The sequence below is a fragment of the Biomphalaria glabrata genome, chromosome 13 (genome assembly GCF_947242115.1).
Source record: "Biomphalaria glabrata chromosome 13, xgBioGlab47.1, whole genome shotgun sequence".
Lineage (NCBI taxonomy): Eukaryota > Metazoa > Mollusca > Gastropoda > Planorbidae > Biomphalaria > Biomphalaria glabrata.
The window spans coordinates 30,601,235-30,624,553 of NC_074723.1; the positions used below are offsets into that span (position 1 = coordinate 30,601,235).

At 37.7% G+C, this 23,319-nt stretch overlaps 1 protein-coding gene across 1 annotated transcript; it reads right to left on the reverse strand.

The window, feature by feature from the left end:
• Window positions 1-272: 272 nt before the first annotated feature.
• Window positions 273-12,100, reverse strand: LOC106072094 (uncharacterized). The gene is made up of 6 exons (XM_056009281.1): window positions 11,933-12,100; window positions 10,411-10,543; window positions 5,653-5,864; window positions 5,030-5,246; window positions 4,171-4,246; window positions 273-609 (listed from the first exon to the last, which is right to left on the reverse strand). Exons 2-5 carry the CDS (start codon window positions 10,484-10,486, stop codon window positions 4,200-4,202), a joined length of 552 nt encoding a protein of 183 aa, XP_055865256.1. The 5' UTR covers window positions 10,487-10,543; window positions 11,933-12,100; the 3' UTR covers window positions 273-609; window positions 4,171-4,199.
• Window positions 12,101-23,319: the final 11,219 nt, after the last annotated feature.

Here is a 23,319-nt window from a genome sequence, read left to right on the forward strand (position 1 = left end):
AGAGAATTTTAAAATCCTCCAGCGTCCACATTTGAAATGGGCCCCAAATGAGTGTTCGAAATGTTTTTTTTACATTAAATATTAAATATTGCTCAAAATGCAGGGGCATCCAAAGAGGTCAAGCCCCGCTGGCCCCCAAATGATGGCAAATTCTTAGCTACGCCACTGTATAAATTTATACATTTAACATGCTTTCATTATTCCTTGTTTCAGCGCCAATCCTGCACTTATAATTAATTCCCGAGAGAAACAAACGAACTAAGAAATCTGAGTGTTGTACAGTTACATTTATTTGGGCTTATATTAACGATTTATGTAGACGTGCGAAAGAATACACACTTCTTCTATTTACTAAGACTTTTTAGTTTATTATTTGGTATTTGTAGGTATAGAAATTTTTTTTTTGCTTCATATAGAAAAGTAAGAAATTCAAATTATTCATAAGATGATAGTTATACTCAAAAAGACTTTTCGACTGTAAAAATGACGCAATAACTTTTTCCTTTTTTTTTTTTGCTGAAAACGAATCAAAGTCACCAAGTGATTTCATCTGTGGCTATAAATCACCGGTACATCTGATGGGCTTTTTGAGACATTGTTGCTATTGGTCTGCAATGTAGAAAATATATTATAGAATTATTTACTGGCGTAGCAACGGTTTTAGATTTTTTATCAATTTTTTTTTTAAAAATGTGCATTACTAAATTTATTACAATTTTTTTTTGTCATACAAGCAGGGACGGACTGGCTATCAAATTCAGCCCGGACATTTCTATACAAGCCGGCCCATATATTGTATATTGTATGATGGACATCCAATTCTAGGCCTACTTGTCCTAACAATCACTATGTTAAATTTGATAATGTATCGATAACTGCACATATACATAATTGCATGCCATGGATTCTGTATAAGATTTATTTTAACACCACGCTCCAAGAATCACTTTCATAAGAGAAGGTTATTTTTAAAAAATTTAAACAATTTCATAGTGGTCTTTTAGGTGGCCCTAAATGCCGATTTGGGTAACGGCCCACCGGGCATTTGCCCGAATGCCCATATAACCAGTCCGCCCCTGAATACAAGTTAATTAAATTTTAAACAATATGTTTACTTTTTTTAAAGACACAAAATCTATTTTGTATGCATATAAGTGGAATATATTTTACAATAACAGTTAAGAAGTAGTGATTTATATTATGCAAGTGACTTGCACCATAGATAATTAGCTTGCCGAAGGAAAAAAGTTTCTTTTTTAAAACTTTCATTGTGACATTGGCCCCTTTACAAAACAATTAAATTAATTAGATAATCATTTAATAACATCAGTTAGGCCAGGCTCAAATGTCAGTATGTCTTCATAACTATCGATTCATTGAATACATATGAATATTAACAATTTGATAAGAATGTCATTAATAAGTCTACGTCTCCTGTTGTATAAAGTTGATACTCTTTTTTTTTTTTTTTTTTTTTTTTAAGAAATTACAATTCATTTAATATCTACTAATTTGTAGTCATTTTCAAAAAATTAAAAATAAAACATGAGTGGTCAACAAATTACAATTCATTTAATTTCTACTAATTTGTAGTCATTTTCAAAAAAATAAAAATAAAACATGAGTGGTCAAGAAATTACAATTCATTCAATATCCACTAGTTTGACAACGCTGTCAATTGTAGTCAAACTGAATTTAAGTTATCTTATCTTGTAGACATTTTCCAAAAAAATTAAACGAAACAAAGGGAAATCTGTGTTGTGATTGTATCCAATTAGTTTATGTTTCCTTTTAAGCACTTGGCATTGTCATTGTCACTTTATGGCTAAAGGGGACATAATGTATTGATCTTGGTGGTAGTACGAAGAGGAAAAAGTGACTGATTTCATCCTAAGCCTCCATTCTGTCTCGTCAAATAGTATTTTAGACATATAATAATATTTAATTTTACACAACAGAGCAACATCTTTTCTATAAAGTAATACAGAGAAAAAGGACTTCCTTGATAAGTGGCCTCAGTATTTTTGCTTTAACAGTAACAATCTTCTACATAAATGAGTTTATTAACAAAGCTGCACAGAAATATTAACAATCTTTCCGGAAATTGACTTTGTAGCAATGCTATGTTCCCAGGTGGTAGCTAGTAATTAGGCAAGGCAAGCTAATATAGGTTTTATACAGCTGCCTTGTGTATTTAAAAAGACTGATCAGGGAACAGGTTAATCCCTCTCACGACAATTTTTAAAGGTCTCCTTGAGATGTAAGAGGGCTACTCTAGCATCATCAAGGTGGCCCTTGGGTCTGTTAGAATCGTTCTGGGATAGTTAACCAAGCAAAGGTACAGCTGTATCACAATTGTTCAGGGTTCTGTTAGGGTCATGTGTAAATTATTTCAGGATAGGGGTGTCGATTAAGGATTTTTTTTTCTCTCATTACGAGGGGTTTAAACAAAAATAATTGATAAATAAATAAAAAATAGTTAATTTGTCTTAAACTATTACATTATTCATAAAAGATTCTTGACTTTCAATTGTCTGCCCTTGTCTATATTCTGTAGGATTATTGGTTTTGGTTATTTTTGTTTCTAGTCTCTTCGCAGGCTCCATTCAGTTGCGTCTTGTTTTCTTGTTCCTTTGTTTCCCAGTATGTCTAGGATGAGGCTGCCGCTAAGATATAGACATTGTCATAGTGTTCTTGTTACGTTTCCACGGGCTTTACGTGTTCTGTGAGTGTTGTACAGACACACTTGATGTTGACTTGTGACATGCTCGCCGATCATGTGATCAAAGAGGACGTAACCGCGAGGGAGAAATAATTCTTCAAAAGTGTTGACTTCCCTTTAAAAGACAGTTCTTTAGTAGTTTTCCATAGATAAATAAAGTTCAATTTGATTCCTATCTACTCGAACTATCAAAACAAATTTGATTACGTGCACTTTGGAAACGAGCACGTCTCTTCTTTTTGTATCGACGGGGGTAGTTTGTAGTTCATAGTTTTTGATATTCTTTCTGAAAATATTGAAACCTGCCTTTGAACATGCCTGAGCAGAACACCTCGGGAGAGGGAGGGGCGATTTTGAGGTTGTGTTTCCACACGAACTGTCTTTGTAATCTTTGTGCAACTGTCTTAAGGCTGTTTTCAGTGCACAAATGGGTGTAGAAAATTGAACTTGTGTGTGCCTAACATTTTCCACACGAACTGTCTTTGTAATCTTTGTGCAACTGTCTTAAGGCTGTTTTCAGTGCACAAATGGGTGTAGAAAATAAAACTTGTGTGTGCCTAACATTTTCCACACGAACTGTCTTTGTAATCTTTGTGCAACTGTCTTAAGACTGTTTGCAGTGCACAAATGGGTGTGGAAAATAGAACTTGTGTGTGCCTAACATTTTTGACAACTTTCCAACAAATGATAATACCAATGTACCAATTTTCTACAAAGCCTCAAAGTCATAAATCTTTATTATTTATAAGAAGACGTGCTCTGCCAACAGTCTTTACAAATTCATATGCACGTTCGCTTGCGTCATGGTCCCTCTCTCGGTCTTGCTGATGAGATCCAAAGGAACGCTTCGCATTACATTCGACACCAGCTCAGTTGCAGAAGCTGCTGGAGGGAATGTCATAGTTGCTATTCCCAACGCCTAAGGGGCTTCACTCCTGATTTTTCCTCGAGGTTGTCTCCTGAATCCTTATAACCGCTAGGCAGCGGGGGTTTGAAGTCAGTGTACTCCTCTCCTAGATGAATTGCCTTACTAGGCGGACGAGCTCCATCTGCCCGAAGCTCCCGGTTTTGTGGCGCCAGGTATCCGCCTTCACCTGTTAACAAGAGCAGTTTCGCCGGGCTTAATATCTAAGCCACACGAGCAGGCCCGGTGCTGGATTTAGATATGCACATCACAAAGTCATAAAGTCATCACAAAGACACAAAAATGTATGGTCATCACAAAGTCGCAAGGTCATCACAATGCCACATTGACATCACAATGTCATAAGGTCATGTGGTCATCGCTAAGTCATCAAAAATAAAAAAGAACCATATTTAACCACTGCTTATTACTATATTGCATGGTCATTATAAAGTCACATGATCATCGCAAAGTCCATATAAGCACCCACAACCTGGCAGCGTATAATATACATAAATTTCCAATAACGTTTAAATCAGCTTACCTTAGCCTTACTGTGTTATGACTGATCCATCAGCAGGCATTCGGAGGATATTTTATGCACAGAGTTTTCTCAGGGGCTTTAGAGAAGGAGAAAGTACACAAAAAAAAAACAACATTAAAAAATAAATGTGCATAGTATTTAAATAGGTATTTAACACAAGCTTAAGTACACGAGGGTATAATATTTGATATTTTGTGTCTTTGGCAAATCGGCATAATTTAGGCCATGTCGTACCCACTAATGCCCATGGGTTACTTCCCCTTTATAGCTCAGCTTTAAATGTTATATAGCTAAGTTGTAAAATGTAAGGTCTATTCATAGCTCTAATAGTGAATAGCTCTAATAGTCGTTACCAAGATTCGAGCCTGGAACCCTCAGTTCAGAAGCCAAGCTCTTTACCGCTGAGCCACTGCGCCTCTTTCATTAATTTTTGAATCAACTTTTTTTTCTTTACATGTGGTCTATTCTTTTTTCAACTAGTTCCAGGAGTTGTGCGGACTCTGGGACGTCCTTAAAAAATGCCAAAAATGTAAAATCCCAGAGGAGTAGTGAACAAAACGTGCGCCCGGATCAGGTACTTTATTGCCCCTACTCTTTTCAATGAACATCCCATGGAAATATATGCTTATAATCAAAATGTATTTAATAATAATACAAATAAGCTTAGTATGCATTACCTAATTTTAATATTTACAATAATTATTTTTTTTGCACACCCTAAGTGTGGCGCCCGGGGCATCGTGCCCCCCTCTCTCACTACGCCTCTGCTACAACCGTCTCCCTCCCACTCTCCTCTGTTTTGGAAGTCCAACGCTTCAACACTCAACCACCACGACCCTGCGTAACTATAGGCACTCACCAAAAACCCTTTCAGGCAAGTGCATGACGTCACTGAGGTCAAGGTCCTGCACTGGGCCGTAGGTGAAGAAGAAATCCGCTCTGTCGTAATCGAGCATGACAGTGACGTTGACAATGAGGGTCACTATGTTGTCAGTTACCGGCCCGCAGTAGCACTCCATGCCAACCTGCGAGGGGTTGCAATAAAACTCCGGGTTGTTTAGATTAAACCGACACACCTGCGTCGAGAAATAAAATTTAAAATGTATTTGAATATTTGAATTTTTTTTGGTAGGGACAATCTGCATACCTTTGCAGTTATTTACCTTACACGTGTTTTTATTTTATGAGGCGCGGTGGCTGAGTGGTAAAGCGCTTGGCTTCCGAATCCTTGTGAAGACTGGGATTTTTAATTTCGGGATCTTCGGGCGCCTCTGAGTCCACCCAGCTCTAATGGGTACCTGACATTAGTTAGGAAAAAGTAAAGGCGGTTGGTCGTTGTAATGGCCACATGAAACCCTTGTTAACCGTAGGCCACAGAAACAGATGACCTTTACATCATCTGCCCTATAGACCACAAGGTCTGAAAGGGGAACTTTACTTTACTTTACTTGACTATGTATGAAATTTACCACTATATCTCACCACATTGCTCTCTCCACTGCAAGGGTTCTCATACATCAGGTAGTAATACTTTTGGTAAATGCCGTGTACGTAGCCAGGCAGCATTTTGAGGTCCACATAGGCAGTTAGCTGAAGTTCATCAATGTTTGCCATCAGGCCGTAATCACAATTGGAGTCGGGCATTCTCTTGTAAGGGTTGAACTGGAAAGCTTGGATGCCGTCCACGCCTTGAGCTGATGGGAAGTACGAAACATATACATCAGTGGTACCTTAAGCCTAGCAGTTGTCATTGTCTAAAGCCTCGCAGTTCTAATTGTCAAAAGCCACGCAGTTCTTTTGTTGTAATTTTTTTTTTACTAAAGCCTCGCAGCAGTGGCGTAGCTAGGGTGGAGATGGTGGGGGTGTCCAAATTATTTAAAAATCTTCCCGGGCCTCCACTCGAGTGGTCCCCCAAATGAGTGTCCTAAATTATTTTAAATTAAATATTTAGCCAATGCCATGTTATATTGTTATTCATGTTGCTATGTAAATTAGTGACATTCTTGCATATATTCCACACATTAGACACACAAACACACACATCACACACACACACACGTATATATGTATATCTATATATATCTAAGCTCTCTCAACCCACTTGGGCAGCCGACTCTCTCCAGCACAGCAAACAGACCGCCCCCGCCAACAAGGCCAAAGGCCTTGGTCAAATCAATAAATGCTATGAAGAGGGGCTGCTTTTGTTCTCTGCTCTTCTCCTGTAGCTGCCGAAGAGAGAAAATCATATCTGTTGTAGATCTACCTGCCCCAAAGCCACACTGCGACTCTGGATAAACACGATCTGCCAGGATCTGTAATCGCTTTAGTAATACTCTAGCAAAAGCCTTTCCGACTATGCTAAGCAGTGAGATGCCTCTGTAATTGTTACAATCAGAGCGGTCGCCTTTATTTTTATAAATTGTAACAATGTTGGAGTCTTTCAATTCCTGGGGGACCATTCCCTGTTCCCAGCACAAGCTTAGCAGTTCATGGAGTGGTTTGATTAGGGCATGTTTTCCAGAATGAATTACTTCAGCAGGAATGCCATCTCCTCCGGGTGTTTTCCCATGTGCAAGCATGTCAATGGCAATGCTCAGCTCCTTTACTGAGGGCGTTTCGTCTAATTCCGTCAAAACTGGAAGTGATGGGAAGTTGGAAACAGCATTTGGTGAGATGGCGTTTTCAATCTGGTAGAGTTCTGCATAGTGTTCAACCCATCTTTCCATTTGCAGCGCACGATCGCTGATGATTGAGCCATCTTTTGACTTGAGCGGAGCACACTTGCTGGTGTGAGGTCCAAAGGCTTTTCTCATGCCCTCATATAGTCCTCTTATGTTACCACAGTCGGCACAAGATTGAATATCTTCGCATAGCTCCTGCCAGTATTTGTTAGCACATTGTCTCGCTACTCTTTGGGCATTGTTACGTGCAGCTCTGAGCCTTTTTAAGTTGCTTGGGGTGGGATCCTTCTTGTAGATTAGCATGGCTGCTCTCTTGTTCGTAGTGGCAGTTTCCATTTCTGGTGGACTAGCTTCAAACCAGTCTTCGCTTATCTTGGTTTTGTTTCCAAAGACCAGTGATGATGTTTGGTAGATTGTATCACGCATAAACGTCCAGCTTTTTTCTACCTCAGTCACAGAGAAGTTTTTAAAAGCTTCCTCCAATTTGTTCTCAAATTCGGTGCAAAGATCAGGATTTTTTGTGCTAGTAGTATTCAGGCGTGATTTTCTTTTTCCCTGTGATGTGTGGATCTTAGTTGGCAGCAGTCTTGTCCGGCAGGACACTAAAGTATGATCAGTATCACAATCCGCGCTTTGGTAGCTACGTGTCAGCAGTATATTTCCAATGTCCTTTTTTCTTGTCAGTATCATATCCAGCTGGTGCCAGTGCCAAGTGGGCTGAGAGAGCTGGTGTCGGCTTTTCGCGGGGGAGTGCGGGGCGCCGTTCGGTTTGGGGGTTCTTCCTCCAGGCCGTTCTCCGTTGGGGGCGGTGTCGGGCGGGGGTGTGTGCTGGCCCCTGCGCTGTTTGGCGTCTTCTTCTCGGTCGTGCTGTCCGGTGCTTTTGGGTCCCTGGGGGACGGAGTGTGCGTCCATGGCAGATCCGATGGAAGGCTCTTTAACCTGGCACGTCTTAAAGCCAAAACGAAAAGGCGTCGTATCTTGATAGGGGAGCTGCTGTTTGCCGATGACGCGGCACTCGTATCTCACTCACAAGGAGGTCTACAGAAGCTAGTGAACGCCTTAGCAGCTGCTTGTCAAGAGTTTGGCCTTACTATAAGTCTCCCCAAGACCGAAATCCTGGCACAAGACGTCGCAGAAATACCTATAATACAAATTATGAACCACACCCTTTCAGTGGTGCAGGAATTTACCTACTTGGGTTCAACAATTGTCAGTAGCCTGGACTTGGACATCGAGCTGACAAAAAGGATAGGAGGGGCTGCCACAGCATTGGCAAAACTCTCCAGGCGCGTCTGGGAGGGTGGTGAATTGACCACACCACAGCGACCGGGATCCTAGTCTACAACGCCTGTGTTGTGAGCACTCTCCTTTGTGGCAGTGAGAGCTGGTCAACATACATGTACCAAGAGCACAGATTGAATAGTTTCCACTTGCGCTGCCTGAGACGCATAATGGGCATCTCTTGGAGGGACCATGTCTCCAATCAGGAAGTTTTAGGATTGGCCAGTATGAACAGCATGTATGCTCTCCTGACACGGGGAAGATTGCGCTGGCTCGGACATGTCACCCGCATGCCAGATGGCAGAATCCCGAAAGATATCTTATATGCTGAGCTTGTGGAGGGAGTCAGACCCAGGGGCCGCCCAGGACTAACATATAGAGATGTCTGCAAGCGAGACATGAGAGCCTCAGGCATCAGCGAAAGTATGTGGGAAAACATAGCCAAAGACCGGAGTGCATGGAGACAGACTGTGCGTGCTGGGACAACCCTTGCTGAGAACAAAAGAATTGAAGCGGCTTTAATCAAGAGGGATAAAAAGAAAGCTGCCCTGTCTGCTAGCCCTAAATCAGAGGCATACACATGTACGAATTGTGTCAAAGTCTGCCGTTCTAGAATTGGCTTGATTAGCCACACCAGATTCTGCCCCGTCTCAAGATTAAGCCAAAACCAGTGACTCATTTGGGCGCATCCATTTCCTTTCGAGACAAAAGGAGCCATATATATATCTCATGTCATGATGTCGAATGTCAAAATGCAGGGGCTCCTAAGAAGGCCAAGCTTCCCGGCCTCCAAATTCCGCAGCTATAATAGCCTTCATCAAACAATCAAACAATTAGGCTCAAGTAAATGTAAAAATACTTTTTTTTTACAAAAGCTTATATTAAGCGTAGCTGTATCAATAGTTCGGATCAATCATGTAATTAAATTTTTAATAGATTTAAACTAACACTAATACATCTGCGCGTTTAGAATTATTATATTATTATTACTGTTGAGCACAATTTTGAACTTTTAGCGTTCTCAATGCGCTATGATCCCATCACTTGTCTGGACCAGTTGCACAATGGTTGGGTGAGAAAGAACGGGGTATCTGGGTGATCACTTTTTAAATATATTGATAAAAAAAAGGTGAACTCGTGGCTAAAGCCTTCTCAGACTTCTCAAGCCAACACAGTAACCACTATGCAAGCGAAGAGCTTATGAACATGGAAGATTGTATCTATTGTTTCTATTTCATGTTTGTGTTTACTTCGCCTCGGAGGACGGCCAATGAAGGGAACTAATTCAGCTTAAACCACCACTTCAGTCAAGTACAATTCCTTTCCATTGTTCCTGATAGACAACAAAATAATTAATTAACAATAGTTGATTAACTTGTGTTTTTTTTTTTTTTAAATTGATTCAGGTGTTGTCAGGTATAAGAAATAATTATTCGAAATTTCAGCTTAATCCAAGATTGGATGTGGGAGAAATAACGTGTAAACATTTTTTACCAGACAGACAGTTGATATAAGCTTTGTAAAAACTAACTGGCTACAGTCTGATTGAAACCAAAGGAGCCAAACCAAAACATTCTTATCTTATCTTATATAATACAGACGTTACGTCAAAAAAGAAGATGATTACGTCCTACGCGTCATGCATTCAGTCATGCATATTAACCAATGACTTAAATTCTGCCAAGTCACTGGTTTTCCTTGCTAGCTCAGGCAACCCATTCCATGCTCTAATAGCACTAGGGAAGAAGGAGTATTATGGTGGAAATGTCGTGAAGGACACTTTCTCTTTACTCAAAAAGAACCCAATTTTGACTATAACACATTGCCTAGTCTTAGGCGCTTCCACGCTGTGTCTTAAAGCAGATAAGGCAAACGAAAGTGACTCTCCTATAGCGAAATCAAATTACACAGGCGAAAGGTCAACAAGATAAGTTAGTTGCCACTGATATTAAATATCGAACAAAATTTGAATAATAACGAAGGAACTCGTCGAATGTTGTCAAGCTAAGTCTCTACGTTCATAAAAAAAGCTGCCTCTCTCTAAAACCGCCAAAAATATTGTATAGGTTTCGTTGTTCTTCCTAAAAACCTAGTCTAGTTTTTGTTAGTCGCGTCATTGTCTCGAAGTCAAAACTTCTCCTATTTACGAAACAAATAACTAATTCCTAATCGTACCTTCACACTAGTCAGTTCGTTCTTGTTTTGTAACTAAAAGGAATTAATTCTAAGGAGCGTGAATCAATAGAACATGAATTTCAGATTCAACGGGCACACTTACGAGTATTGACCAGCACCAGGAAAACAAACAAATGATACCAGCGGGATTCCATACATGTCGCAGTTCTGGCGTTCATTTGCGTGCCAACTCGAAGCAAGATCTATTCAACAATGGATCTACAAATGCAATGAATCTGAAACAAAGCCATGAAACGTGAAATTGAAATGGAATTCAGAATGAAGTAGTGACCAATCCAGAGGCGTAGCTAGCAATGTGTTGGTGGTGCGTGCCACACAGGTTATCTGGCGGTGAGAACCGTGAGAGGCATCAAACGTTCCTCCAATATGTATTAATCCATTGAGTCCCATATTCCGATTTATCGATCGGCAGAAAAAAGTGTAAGCCGCGTTAGCCTGAATTATCGGTCACAATGACATTGCTTTAGAAATTCTGTAATTGAAAAATATTGCACTTTGTGGACATCACATATGTTCAATGTTTTCTTTCATTTGTATAGGGCATCAAAAGGAGCTGCCGCACTAAACATCCAATATCCTAGGTACGCCACTGGATCAACCGTGTATTATTACACTGATGGATAGTGTTATTCTCATGTTTGTGATTATTCCTTGTTTTGAACTTAAATAAAAAAAACAACAACTTATAAATATATTTCGGGTGGTTCAATATATTGATATGTAAGTCTACATATCAAAATTTTAATAACTAGAGCCTAGTAATTGAAGTGATTTTTTTTTTAAAATGGCAAGCAACTGTGTGTGTTTGTGTAAGTGTGTGTTTTAAATGGGAAGTGTTTGTTTAATTTAATGTCAGTTTCATTATCTTTTTCCTCCCCTTTCTTGGACTCCTATTTGTATTAAAGATTTGTGGACGTAGGACCCCCCCCCCCCCCCAACCTTTCCAACACTCCCATCTGAACTGGATAATACTATAGATCTAATTTAATCTTTACTACATTATAGATCTGAAATCTACATTAGTGCCATTAGATCTATAAGTTATATTGTCAAACTGGAAATACAAAAAAACAAAATCTATTAAAATACTCTGAAAGACACAAAAGATAAGGCACTTTACTCGTTCCATATGCTAGGACAAATTTGTACAAATACTCCTTCTTCCCTAGTGCTATTAGAGCATGGAATGGGTTGCTTGAGCTAGCCAGGAAACCCAGTGACTTGGCAGAATTTAACTCATTGGTTAACATACATGACTAAATGATAGTAAATGCCTCGAGGCGTATGACGTAATTACCTTCTTTTTTGAAGTAAGGTCTGTATTATATAAGGTAAGAGGATACAGATTTGTGGACTTAGACCCCCCCCCCTTTTTTAAATAAAAAAAAAACAACAAAAAAAAAAAAAAAACAAACAACATTTAAATCGTATAATACTACAGATCTAATTTAATTTAGAATACACTACAGATCTGAAATCTACATTAGTGCCTAAAGATCAGTAAGTCGAGATATATTATAATAATATAATCTATATCGTTAAACTGCTCAAGATCTAAAGCATAGTGTAATCTAGGCTCTAGATAATAAGGTCGATTTGCCTACCTGTTTTCCTGAATGCTTAGATTAAATTCTACAGACTTTTAGAATTGCTTGATTACGTATGTAGACTATTCTTTGACTACTCATTGGTAAAATACATTCTAGATCTATGTTACTTTTGAAAATATTCTACTCAAAATATAAATGAACTCTATTCTTTATAGGTATCAATGTTCATTAGTACTAAGACACGTTCACTGTCGGTGCGCTTGGGTTCATTATACAACCTGCGTGTAATGTGAGTGTTATTGTTTCCTATTGGAATTCTAACGATGCATTCATTAATAATAATAACCATAATAATGATTAATGAGGAATGCAGTATTTTTTGTGGATACGCAGCCCCAGCTGTGACCTACATATTTGTCACATCCAGGGCAAGCATAACCTTGTTCACAGGTGGTCGATTTAGATTTTCTTTTCGCCGTCCTGGGGCACCTCTGTTACGTCGACTACCTTTTGGATCACCAAAAAAAGGCTGCACTGGCATATGTTTGCCCCCATTCTTTAACAGTAATCTTTTCTTACTTATTGATTAATAGGATTCGTCCAACATTCACTAGCAACAAGATGTAGTCATATAAAACATAAAGATAAAGCGATAGGGTTTGTTGTGGTGGCAACAGAAGGGAATCTTAGTTAATCAGACTTAGATCCTTACGCGCACTTCAGTGCATTGGGCGGCAAGGTGTTTCAACAAAGATCTGTCACTGGCAATGTCTGAAGCCTCCTCCCACCTGGTGTCCGCTGTTCTAAGGTCCTTCATGAAAGTGTGGCGCCAAGTTATACGAAAACGTCCTTATTTGTGCTTTCCTCGAAATGGCCTCCATGTCATCACAACTCTTGGCATGCGTAAGTAGAACATGTCCCGCAAACCTCAGGCGACGATCTGTAACACCCTCACTAAGTGGTCGACTCACAGTTCGGCATAGGTTTCCCTGAGACTCGATGTCTGTCACTGACTCCTGACTCTAATAAGGGAATCAAAATAGCAGAAATGTACGAACAATGAAAAAAGTGATGGGAAAAATTGAACAAGAAAAGACAAAATAAACAAGGTCAAGGGTACTAAAAGAAAAGACGACAGTGTGGCACAATTGCAATTTAAATATCTTAAGATTAGAAGTTGATCTTTTTGTACAAACTCTACCTTTACCACTAAATAGTCTACTTTAAAATGTGTTGTGCGTTACTGTCTTGTAGTGAAATATTTATATTTTATTACGCAATGAAAATATTTTGTGTTATAAATGTTTAGATATTTGACTTTGCAGAGTAAAAAAAAAAGAAAAATATTTTTTCTTTTCAAAACACATATTATATAATCATTTCCTTGGAATGACATGGGAGCAGATGAAGAAAGATGCACAGAACCGAATGTGGTGGAGAGGTGTGGATGGAGCGGTGTGTATACGTTGATTTAGTCCCCCTTAAGCTATGTAGAAAGAAATAGGTGGCGCTTTAAAGGTTTAAACTAACAATAGTAAACTGTAAAACGTTTATTTTCATCAACACTTTCCTGGCACAGTAGATAGTATGTTGGCTTGAGGAGGCTTAAATAGGCTTCACCCGATCTCATACTTTATGACCAGGCAGTCATTTAAATTTTGCAATTAGCCTTTTGAAGTAGTCAAAATTAGTGCACTTTTTTTTTCTTAAAAAAATTGGGGGGGGGGGGAAGGAAATGTAGACTATATATATATATATATATATATATATATGCACACTAAGGTATATATATATTGAACAAAAATGTGTATGTTTAAAAGATGTGTGTTTTATACAGTACCTCGCACTCCAACACGGCTGCACCAAAACGGCGTTGCCAAAATGTCGAGTAACCGGAGGAGCTATACCTATGTAATAACGATAAGGAAACCCTAAAGCATACACCTCGCACTTTTTATCTCTTTAATGCTTTTGTCAATGGCTAGTAGACCGAAAAGCTACAATGTTATACTTCAGTGATCGTGCAATTACAGGGGACACAGTTAAGACAGAGATACAGAGAGACAGAGAGAGAGACAGAGAGAGAGACAGAGAGGAAAAGAGAGCTGTTAACGCAGCTTTTGGGCTTAGACCTGCGTAGCTATAGACGAAACCTACACACAGTCGAATCATGCGTTCGACGGTTGAAAAACAAAATTCCTGGGAAAGAGTAGGTGAGGCTGTCGAATAAGATTAGTTTTCAGGGGCCCCTGACGCATATAGAAAACCATACATTCCAAAAGGCCTCCAGGTAATAAGCAAAATAGACTTAGACTAGTTCACTAGCATTAACACCGCACGCACATGCGTACTATATACAGGGTGCGTCAAAAAATGTATACACACTTTGAACTGTCATAGAGAATTTATTTCCCGTTCTACAATGCTAAATTTCTGGACATGGAAAGCTTAATGTCCAATGGGGAAAATAAATGTGATTAATGCGAGTAATGTTCAAACTGGTGGCCTTCAGTATCAGTAATGGCAACATCGCGGACCTGCGTTTGAGTTTTGAGGAGCGGAAGCAGATAATTAAGTGGTACTGAAAGTTTGTGAATGTAGCTGCTGTTCGTAGACAGTGGAGACGAAAGTATGATACAGAACCACATTCAAGGTTAACAATTACACGACTACGAGACAAATTCGAAATTTATGGAACGGTGTGTGATGTGAATAAAGGTCAACCAGGACGACCTTGTACAGCTACAAGTGATGAGTCCACAACTGCGGTCTTGGAACTGTTTCAGCGTTCACCTCAAAACTCGTCAAAGCAAGCGGCACGTGAGAGTGATGTAAGTGCTAGTAGTGTGCTAGACATTCAGGCGGTGTGCGCAGAAATCTCAGTGGACACTTTGGTACGATGTACGGAATCAGTGTTGACTCGTACTCAGCAATGTATTAATATATAAATATACTAATGTTAATACGACCTCGTAAATTTGACTATTCTCCCCCATTTCCTCCCCCCGTCAACATCATAATTAGTGTCTTGTCTATGTTAATTCTAAATTAACATTCAACGACCTCAAACTGACCTTCAACCATTAGGCTTGTCTTTAAGGGGGAACAACCGTCAATATACTCCTGTCAATAATATGTCACAGCCTACTAGACCCCGTTTTTCCATTGGTAAAGGACATTAAGGTCACCTTGACTTTACAAAATGTGCTTCGGTTTGTTGTCACGAGGCAGAGCTCGATACGCAGACACACTCATCCTCCGCAGTTGTGCAGGAGGTTTAGATTTGGGCGCCAAAATCTTCATTTCGAACTGAACTACCAAAACTTTAGTCACTGATAAACAGTCTAATGTTTGTAACAGAGCCCCACTCGGCCCGACACTATAGCACAGTGATGCTCAACCTAATTCGACCTGCGGGCCATTTTAATCTCAAACACTCGTGTCGCGGGCCACATGACCGAAAAGGTACGAAAACGAAATGAAATGGACCTTATACTCTTTGATATGAAAGGTACATTAAATAATGAGACATTCGAAGTTTATATTTTTTTCACGCGTCGGAAAATGACTTCGTTTCTCTACTTCAAATGTGAGCTACATTGTAGCTAGTTCTACCACCGACTCATTTCTTAATGCTTTTTTCTTTTTATAATTATTATTATTCTTTTTTTTTTTCTGTAAATATTTCCATTAATAATCCAACTTCTAGACGTAGTTTAACAATCTTTTATTCACAGCTTAAACCAAAAAATGCCCTTATATTTATTTCATAATGCCGTTTTTATCTTGACTTTTTTTTAAACAGCCTGACTTTCTTAACGAAATAAATATGGCTTATAATCATCTTCCATTCTTCCTGATAGTTATTAATTTTAATGTCCAATGTTTAAAGTCATGGAATCAATCCATCAGAGATAGATTGAGGTCCCTAACGAAGATAAAGATACACTTTCTTAACCTTTTTTTTATGGATAGGGGGGATTTTCTACACTTTAAGCCAACGTTTAGGCGGGGGACTGCTATAAAATAATGAATGTGTGATTATTTAAAAAAAAAAAAAAAAAATTAATTTCTGTATCAAAATGGATGGTGTTTTCCGAAACTATTACGCAATAATTCTTGTTTTAAAACATGTATTCAAAAATGTGCATAAAATATACAATGTTAGTTTTTTTAAAACAAAAAGAACTGACATTAAAAAATTGTTTTTTCAGCTTATAATATTTTGTAACAACGATAATAATATCTATATTATAAAGTAGAAAGTAAGGCGTCGGTATGTATGTATGTATGTGCCGAAAAGAAATCAAAACAGTTTGTCCAATCTTGATAAAACTTGGCATAAATGTTCCTTGGGTGCTAACTTAGACTATAGTGGATGTAAACAAACTTAAAACCTTCAAAAAACGTTTTCCAACTCTATGAAAGCATTATAACTTCATTGATATAGTCTATGTTTACCATATTTACATGAAAAGATCGAAAGGATCTATAGATCTGGATCTAATTTTAGAAACTACACGTTGCGCAGATAGTTTTTTACTTTGACTCATGAAAATACAAAATATAATCTATTGATTTCATTATTTAATAAAATTAACCTTCAAATTTGTGTTTTAAAAAGCATTTTTACATACATTCGTTCCTTATATCTGCGAATTTAGAATTCCTGAAGAACATTCTTTCATTAGACATTACGCGAAAAGTTACACTTCTCTCTATACCTAGGTCTAAAACTCTAATTCAACTCTAAGATAGCACTTCTCTTCACAAAGATAGTTTTATAATTAAACACATGAACATATTAATTATATTCCATTCATTTCATATTTTAATCAAATTAACATTCAAATTCGGTTTTCTAAAGCCTTTTTACTCTAGATCTACCTTCGTTCGCCAATGTTTTCATAAAAAAATGAATCCAGGTCAATTAGCTATTTTTAGCTCCATTCATAATATTTTTTTATTCATGAATTCATGCAATTGCTTTACTTATAACATTATTATTTTCTTTAATTGTTTCTTATGCACTATATCAGTGACTATATCAGTAATACGCAAGTTAAAACCCTTGGGCAGCGGGTAATATCTGTCTAGTTTTAATATAAATGAAATAAGAACATAAAACTAAAATGTTATTTAACCTTGGTTAGGCCAAGAATAGAATATGCATCCTCTGTTTGGGACCCCTCAACTCAAGAAAACATTAAGAAACTGTAACAGACCCAAAATGGAGAAATAATATTAATAACAAACGAATATTCCTATTTGACTAGAATAACACCTTTAGTAAAAATCGATAAATTTAGAAAGCCTTCAGAATAGAAGACTCAAAAGTAAAGTAGCAGTAAATCATAAACCACTGAATCATAATCTTCAAATATAAAAACAAAATTTAATAAAATACTTAGAAAGACACATGCACATATGCTAGGACAAATTTGTACAAATGCTCTTTCTTCCAAAGCGCTATTAGAACATGGAATGGGTTGCCTGAGCTAGCCAGGAAAACCAGTGACTTGGCAGAATTTAGGTCATTGGTTAATATACATGACTTATGACTAAATGCATGAATTGTAGTATGTAATCATCTTTTTTGAAGTAGCGTCTGTATTATATAAGAAGAAGAAATAATAACAACTACTGTACTATTGACTAAAAAAAAAAAGTAACATTTTTATCCTGCACAAATTCTCCCTCTACCACCCTAAAAAAATCTTGTTCAGGGCATGTATAAAGGTACTTACAAATCTATAAAATTCAAATTTGATGATACAGATAAAGACAATGGCAATATTGCAGAGTAATCGTTTAAAGCACGGATGTCCAACATTATTCAGCCGGCGGGTCATTTTAATTCCCGCCACTCGTGTCGCAGCCACATCAACAAAAAGATTTTAAAAATATAAAAAGACAATTAAACATTTTTATAAGAAGCTAGTTATTACATTAATTTATGACTGTTTATCCTAAACCAACTTTTAAAGATTCTACTACATCAGGGGTTCTCAACCTGTGGATCGCGACCCCCTTGGAGGTCGATTGACGATTTGCCAGGGGTCGCCTAAGACCATCGAAAATATGGATTGTTATTGTCTACTCTTCCATTTCTATATGTGTGTATGTGGGGGGGGGGGTCGCGCTAGAGTGGTGGATTGTAAAAAGGGGTCGCGAGCTTAAAAGGTTGAGAACCGCTGTACTTCACAGATGAGACACGAAGTCAGAGTCTAGCATTCTAGATGTTTATATTCAAGACAATTACATAACACTGGTTTCTCACGATTCATCACTGAAAAGGTTTTTCCTCACAAATAAGTGCTTGTCATTATCGTGATAATCATAAAAGTTTGTTTTCAGAAATTTAGAAAAGTTACTGCAAGCAACACGGAGTATAAACCAGTTGTCTGAATTATTTAGATGTCTGGCTCTGTAATTGCAGATCTGTTTGGGCCTTTATAATATTAGCCGCAGACGGATTTTTTTTTAACCAACTGACATTATCACCTGGTACAGACTGAACATTGTGCCACATAGATTTTGTTGGTGAGATAAGCCACAGGCTTCATTTAACTTGACGAATTTTCAACCATGCTTCTGGCATCATCAGTAGTCACTCCAAATGATTACTCCCAAGGAAGAAAAAGATCCTCTGGTTGACACTTTCTTTGACTGGACATCGCCAGTTGTGCATAGACATAGCGAGTGGTGCATGGACAAAATCAGTGGTGCATGGTCAAAGTCAGTGATGCATAGACATTGCCAGTGGTGCATGGACATTGCCAGTGGTGCATGGACATTGCCAGTGGTGCATGGACCTAGTCAGTGGTGCATGGACATCGCCAGTGGTGCATGGACATTGCCAGTGGTGCATGGACATCACCAGTGGTGCATGGAAATCGCTAGCGGAGCATGGACATAGTCAGTGGTGCATGGATATAGTCAGTGGTGCATGGACATAGTCAGTGGTGCATGAACATAGTCAGTGGTGAATGGACATCGCCAGTGGTGCATAGACATTGCCAGTGGTGCATGGACATTGCCAGTGGTGCATGGACATAGTCAGTGGTGCATGGACATAGTCAGTGGTGCATGGACATTGCCAGTGGTGCATGGACATAGTCAGTGGTGCATGGACATTGCCAGTGGTGCATGGACATAGTCAGTGGTGCATGGACATAGTCATTGGTGCATAGACATAGCCAGTGGTGCATGAACATAGTCAGTGGTGCATGGACATCGCCAGTGGTGCATGGACATCGCCAGTGGTGCATGAACATAGTCAGTGGTGCATGGACATCGCCAGTGGTGCATGGACATTGCCAGTGGTGCATGGACATCACCAGTGGTGCATGGAAATCGCTAGCGGTGCATGGACATAGTCAGTGGTGCATGGACATAGTCAGTGGTGCATGGACATTGCCAGTGGTGCATGGACATAGTCAATGGTGCATGGACATAGTCAGTGGTGCATGGACATAGTCAGTGGTGCATGGACATAGTCATTGGTGCATGAACATAGTCAGTGGTGCATGGACATAGTCAGTGGTGCATGGACATAGTCAGTGGTGCATGCTATTCATAGCTACTAACTTTTCTGATTTCAAACTGCTGTTTTTTTTCCACCAATAAATATCAAGATTTTGTGCGGTATCAGATATGTCGGTGGACTCGTCAGCGGCAAGATAAAACTTTCGAAATTTGTTTTGTCTGATTAGTTTTGGAGATACTTACCCATATCTTTCACTTGTTGTGTAAATGTATTGAGAAAGGCTAACTGCTTCAACAGCATTTTCAGGACTCCTCTGTCCCATTATTGCTAGAAAGTACTTTTTTAAAATGCATTTGCCGTCGGAATATGGCTTCATGTCTCTACTTATAATGTGAGCAGTTCTGGAGCTTTGCCGACTCATATTCTTGTGTTTTTGTTCAATACTCTCATCAATCCTCCACTCTGGGCGTAATCTAACAATCGTGTCTCAAACCAAGAATGTCGCCTTATTTATTTGTGTATTTGGTTTCATAAGGTTGTTCTTTGAAAAGAGCCACTAACTGATATGATGTTGTTTTTAAATCGGTACCAATCCATCAAAACAAAAAAAAAAAAAAAAAGAGAGCTATAAAATAGGGCAAGATAATTATTTCGAAATTCTTTTTTTTTTTTTTATGGAGAGGGGATTTTCTTAATTTTTTGCTTAAGTTTCGGTGGGCCGGATTGACCCATGTCGCTGGCCGGATATGTCCCACGGGCCGTATTTTGAGCATCGATGATATAGCATATTAGATCTCCTGAAATTTTTTATTTTTTTTCCCTGTATCTTATCTTGTCTCAGAAGTGTTCAAAAAATATGCCAGGTAAAGAATACCAAAATAACGTAAGAAATGTAACACTTTAAATTTCATGTCGCAAATAGCACTGTGTTGCTACACACATAGACAGCCTGGAAACTTGAGGCTCTGACTGGGATTTCAAATAATTCTTAAAGCTTACGTAGTTACATTAATCATTATATTTATTTAATACCAGTTCGTTATGCACTACATACTCTCTATGATCCTTTGTTCGTCTTCCATTCGGACAATGTTTGACATCCATGAGTTTTTGAAAATCGGTTAGAACTTTTCTGTTTGGCTAGTGAGACATACTTGTGCTAGACTTTGTATTTGAAATCACAACAAAACTCTGACTTGCCTGAGTGGCTGCTATTGAATTGAACAATAAGATAGCGCTCTACAGGGCGTCGTCAAGAACATCTCCCACAGCATTCATGGAGATTTGAAAACACGCATGAAAAGATGGTGGATAATACATATACTTTATAAAATATATGCTTCATAATACATATACCTTATGGTACACATACCTTATAATACAGATACATGATTTATATTACATATACCGTATAATTCACATACTTTAAAAGGAATATATTTTATAATATATATATATATATATATAATTAAAATTAATACATATACTTTATAATACATATACCTTATAATATATATACTTTATAATACACAAACTTTATATTCATTTTATACTTTATAATACATGCACCATATAATACATATTCTTTTTAATATATTATACTTTGTAATAAAAATACTTTAAAATGTATATACTTTATGATGTATATACCTTATAATACATATTCTTTATAATACATTTACTTTTATAATACGCAAACTTTATATTAAATATACTTTATAATACATTTACCATATAATACATATACTTTAAAATATTTACTTTAAAATATCAGATACTCAAGTCCTTCGAAGAGCTGTCTGCAAAGCATCTACACAATCCTGATGCAGTCCCAGTTGCGATGGGCAGGACACGTCAACAGAATGAAAGACCGCCGCATCCTTAAACGACTCCTGTATGGCCAATTAAGGGAAGGAAAACGCTCACAAGGCGGACAAAGAAAATGGTTTAGGGACACCATCAAAGTTTCTCTAAAGGCGCTCAACATAGACCTTCTGGGAGACAGAAGCACATGACAGAGCATCATGGCGTCGCCTGTGAAAACTGGCGCATAGGTTGCTAAGGAAAAGAGAACAACGCTTGCAAAAGAAAAGCGCCAGAGAAGAAAAGCAAGGCCATAACACTAGCTCCAGATGCAATAACCTGCCCAGTATGCAGCCATTCATTCCCGGCTCACATAGGTCTCACAAGCCACATGAGGAGGCACAAAACCCCAGTGCAAAGCCCTCAGCCCCCTGGATGACAAGAGTGGTCATCATCAAACCACGATGGACGAACTATTTAATACAAATACTTTAAAATACATATACTTTATAATACACAACCTTTATATTAAATATACTTTATAATACATGTACCATATAATATACATACTTTATAATGCATATATTTTATAATGTATATACTTTAAAATGTATATACTCTATAATGCATATACTTTATAATACACATACTTATAATACATATACTTTATAATACACAAACTTTATATTAAATATACCTTATAATACATATACTTTATAATATATATATATATATATAGAGAGAGAGAGAGAGAAAAGTCTGATTTACAAAGTGTTACCTTAAACGTAAAGCTTACTCTGCTGAAAAATATAACTCGAAAACAATAAGAAATATTAATATTTACTAACTTATAACAAGCCGGAAGTCATCTCTGTGTCAAAATAAGAGGTGAAGTTGACCTGGTGGCTGCCACGATGAATGGCGCCAAAAATAATCAAACAAAGAAGAAAACAACCACTGCGAATTTAAATATATAAAGATAGCATACTATGCTTAGAGCGCAGTAATCAAGTGTCTTTATGTCGATTGTTCATTTCTAAATCGCCTAAACATTTCTTTAACGGGGCATGGTGACCTTTTAGTTCCATTCCTTGGATCCTGTTCTCGAAATCTCAACATAATTCTTGGCTGGGCTTCCACAGGGTCTTAATTCGAATTCAACTCTATTAGAGGCTGGGATTCTGAATTTATTTCGTAATTTAAAGCTATTAAAATAAAGACAACGAGAAAATTGTTGCTTTGGAAAGAAATTGCCTGGTCACTTGTGCTGATCATTTGACACTGCTTTTGACTTTAGGATTCAAGAAATGAATGAGCGTTGCATCATTTGCTTTCAAGATCAAAACTTTTCCAAAGTCAACTCTACTTTTGTTTTGACAGTTATTTCAGTATTAGTTTTAAATATAGCGCCATTTCACTTCTGCAGTAACATCTTAGATATCTTAAAGTTTAAAACGAACGATTACACTACGGCTTGTATCTGAGTCCGAACACTAAAGATGTGTTAAAGTTTAATATAATAATTATAAAAAGCATAAAACATATATATATATATATATATATATATATATATATATATATATATATATATATCATGGGCGTAGCCTAGTTTTTATTTTTTTTTGGGGGGGGGGAATTTTGGGGGAATTATTTCTTCAACCCCATGCTATAAATTTATATATATATATATATATATATATATATATATATATGTGTGTGTGTGTTTATGATATTCTGGTCCTTCATTTATTCGAAAGACGTTTATTGTACCCTAGAATAGGTTCTTCCTGGAGCAAGTGCAAAAAATGTAAACACCATGTCCTTGCCAGGAGGGGGCGGATCCTCGACGCCAGTCACTATTGCCGGTGTTTAACACAAAAAATGCATACTCTAAGGTATCTACAGTGTATTATCCTGCTGTCATAAAATTTTTAGTTCAAAAACCTAATCTGCTATTCTAACTTTATTTGGACTTAGTGTGTAATTTGCTTATTTTGTTATACTGAAGAGTTGGTTTTTAACTTCAAACCCCACTGAAAGGGGTTTAAACTCAAAGCCCTCTGGATGGGGTTTTAACTTATAGCCCTTTGGAGAGGGTTTTAAACACAAACCCCTCTTGGATACACTCATAGAATCTGATGGCTGTTGT

Excerpts from the sequence above, each read along its gene's own strand:
- LOC106072094 (XM_056009281.1), bottom strand. The coding sequence starts at position 10,486 with ATGAACGCCAGAACTGCGACATGTATGGAATCCCGCTGGTATCATTTG. Across the intron at positions 5,865-10,410 it reads CCTGGTGCTGGTCAATACTC|CTCAAGGCGTGGACGGCATC; the intron begins GTAAGTGTGCCC and ends ACTTCCCATCAG. Across the intron at positions 5,247-5,652 it reads GCAGTGGAGAGAGCAATGTG|GTGTGTCGGTTTAATCTAAA; the intron begins GTGAGATATAGT and ends TTCTCGACGCAG.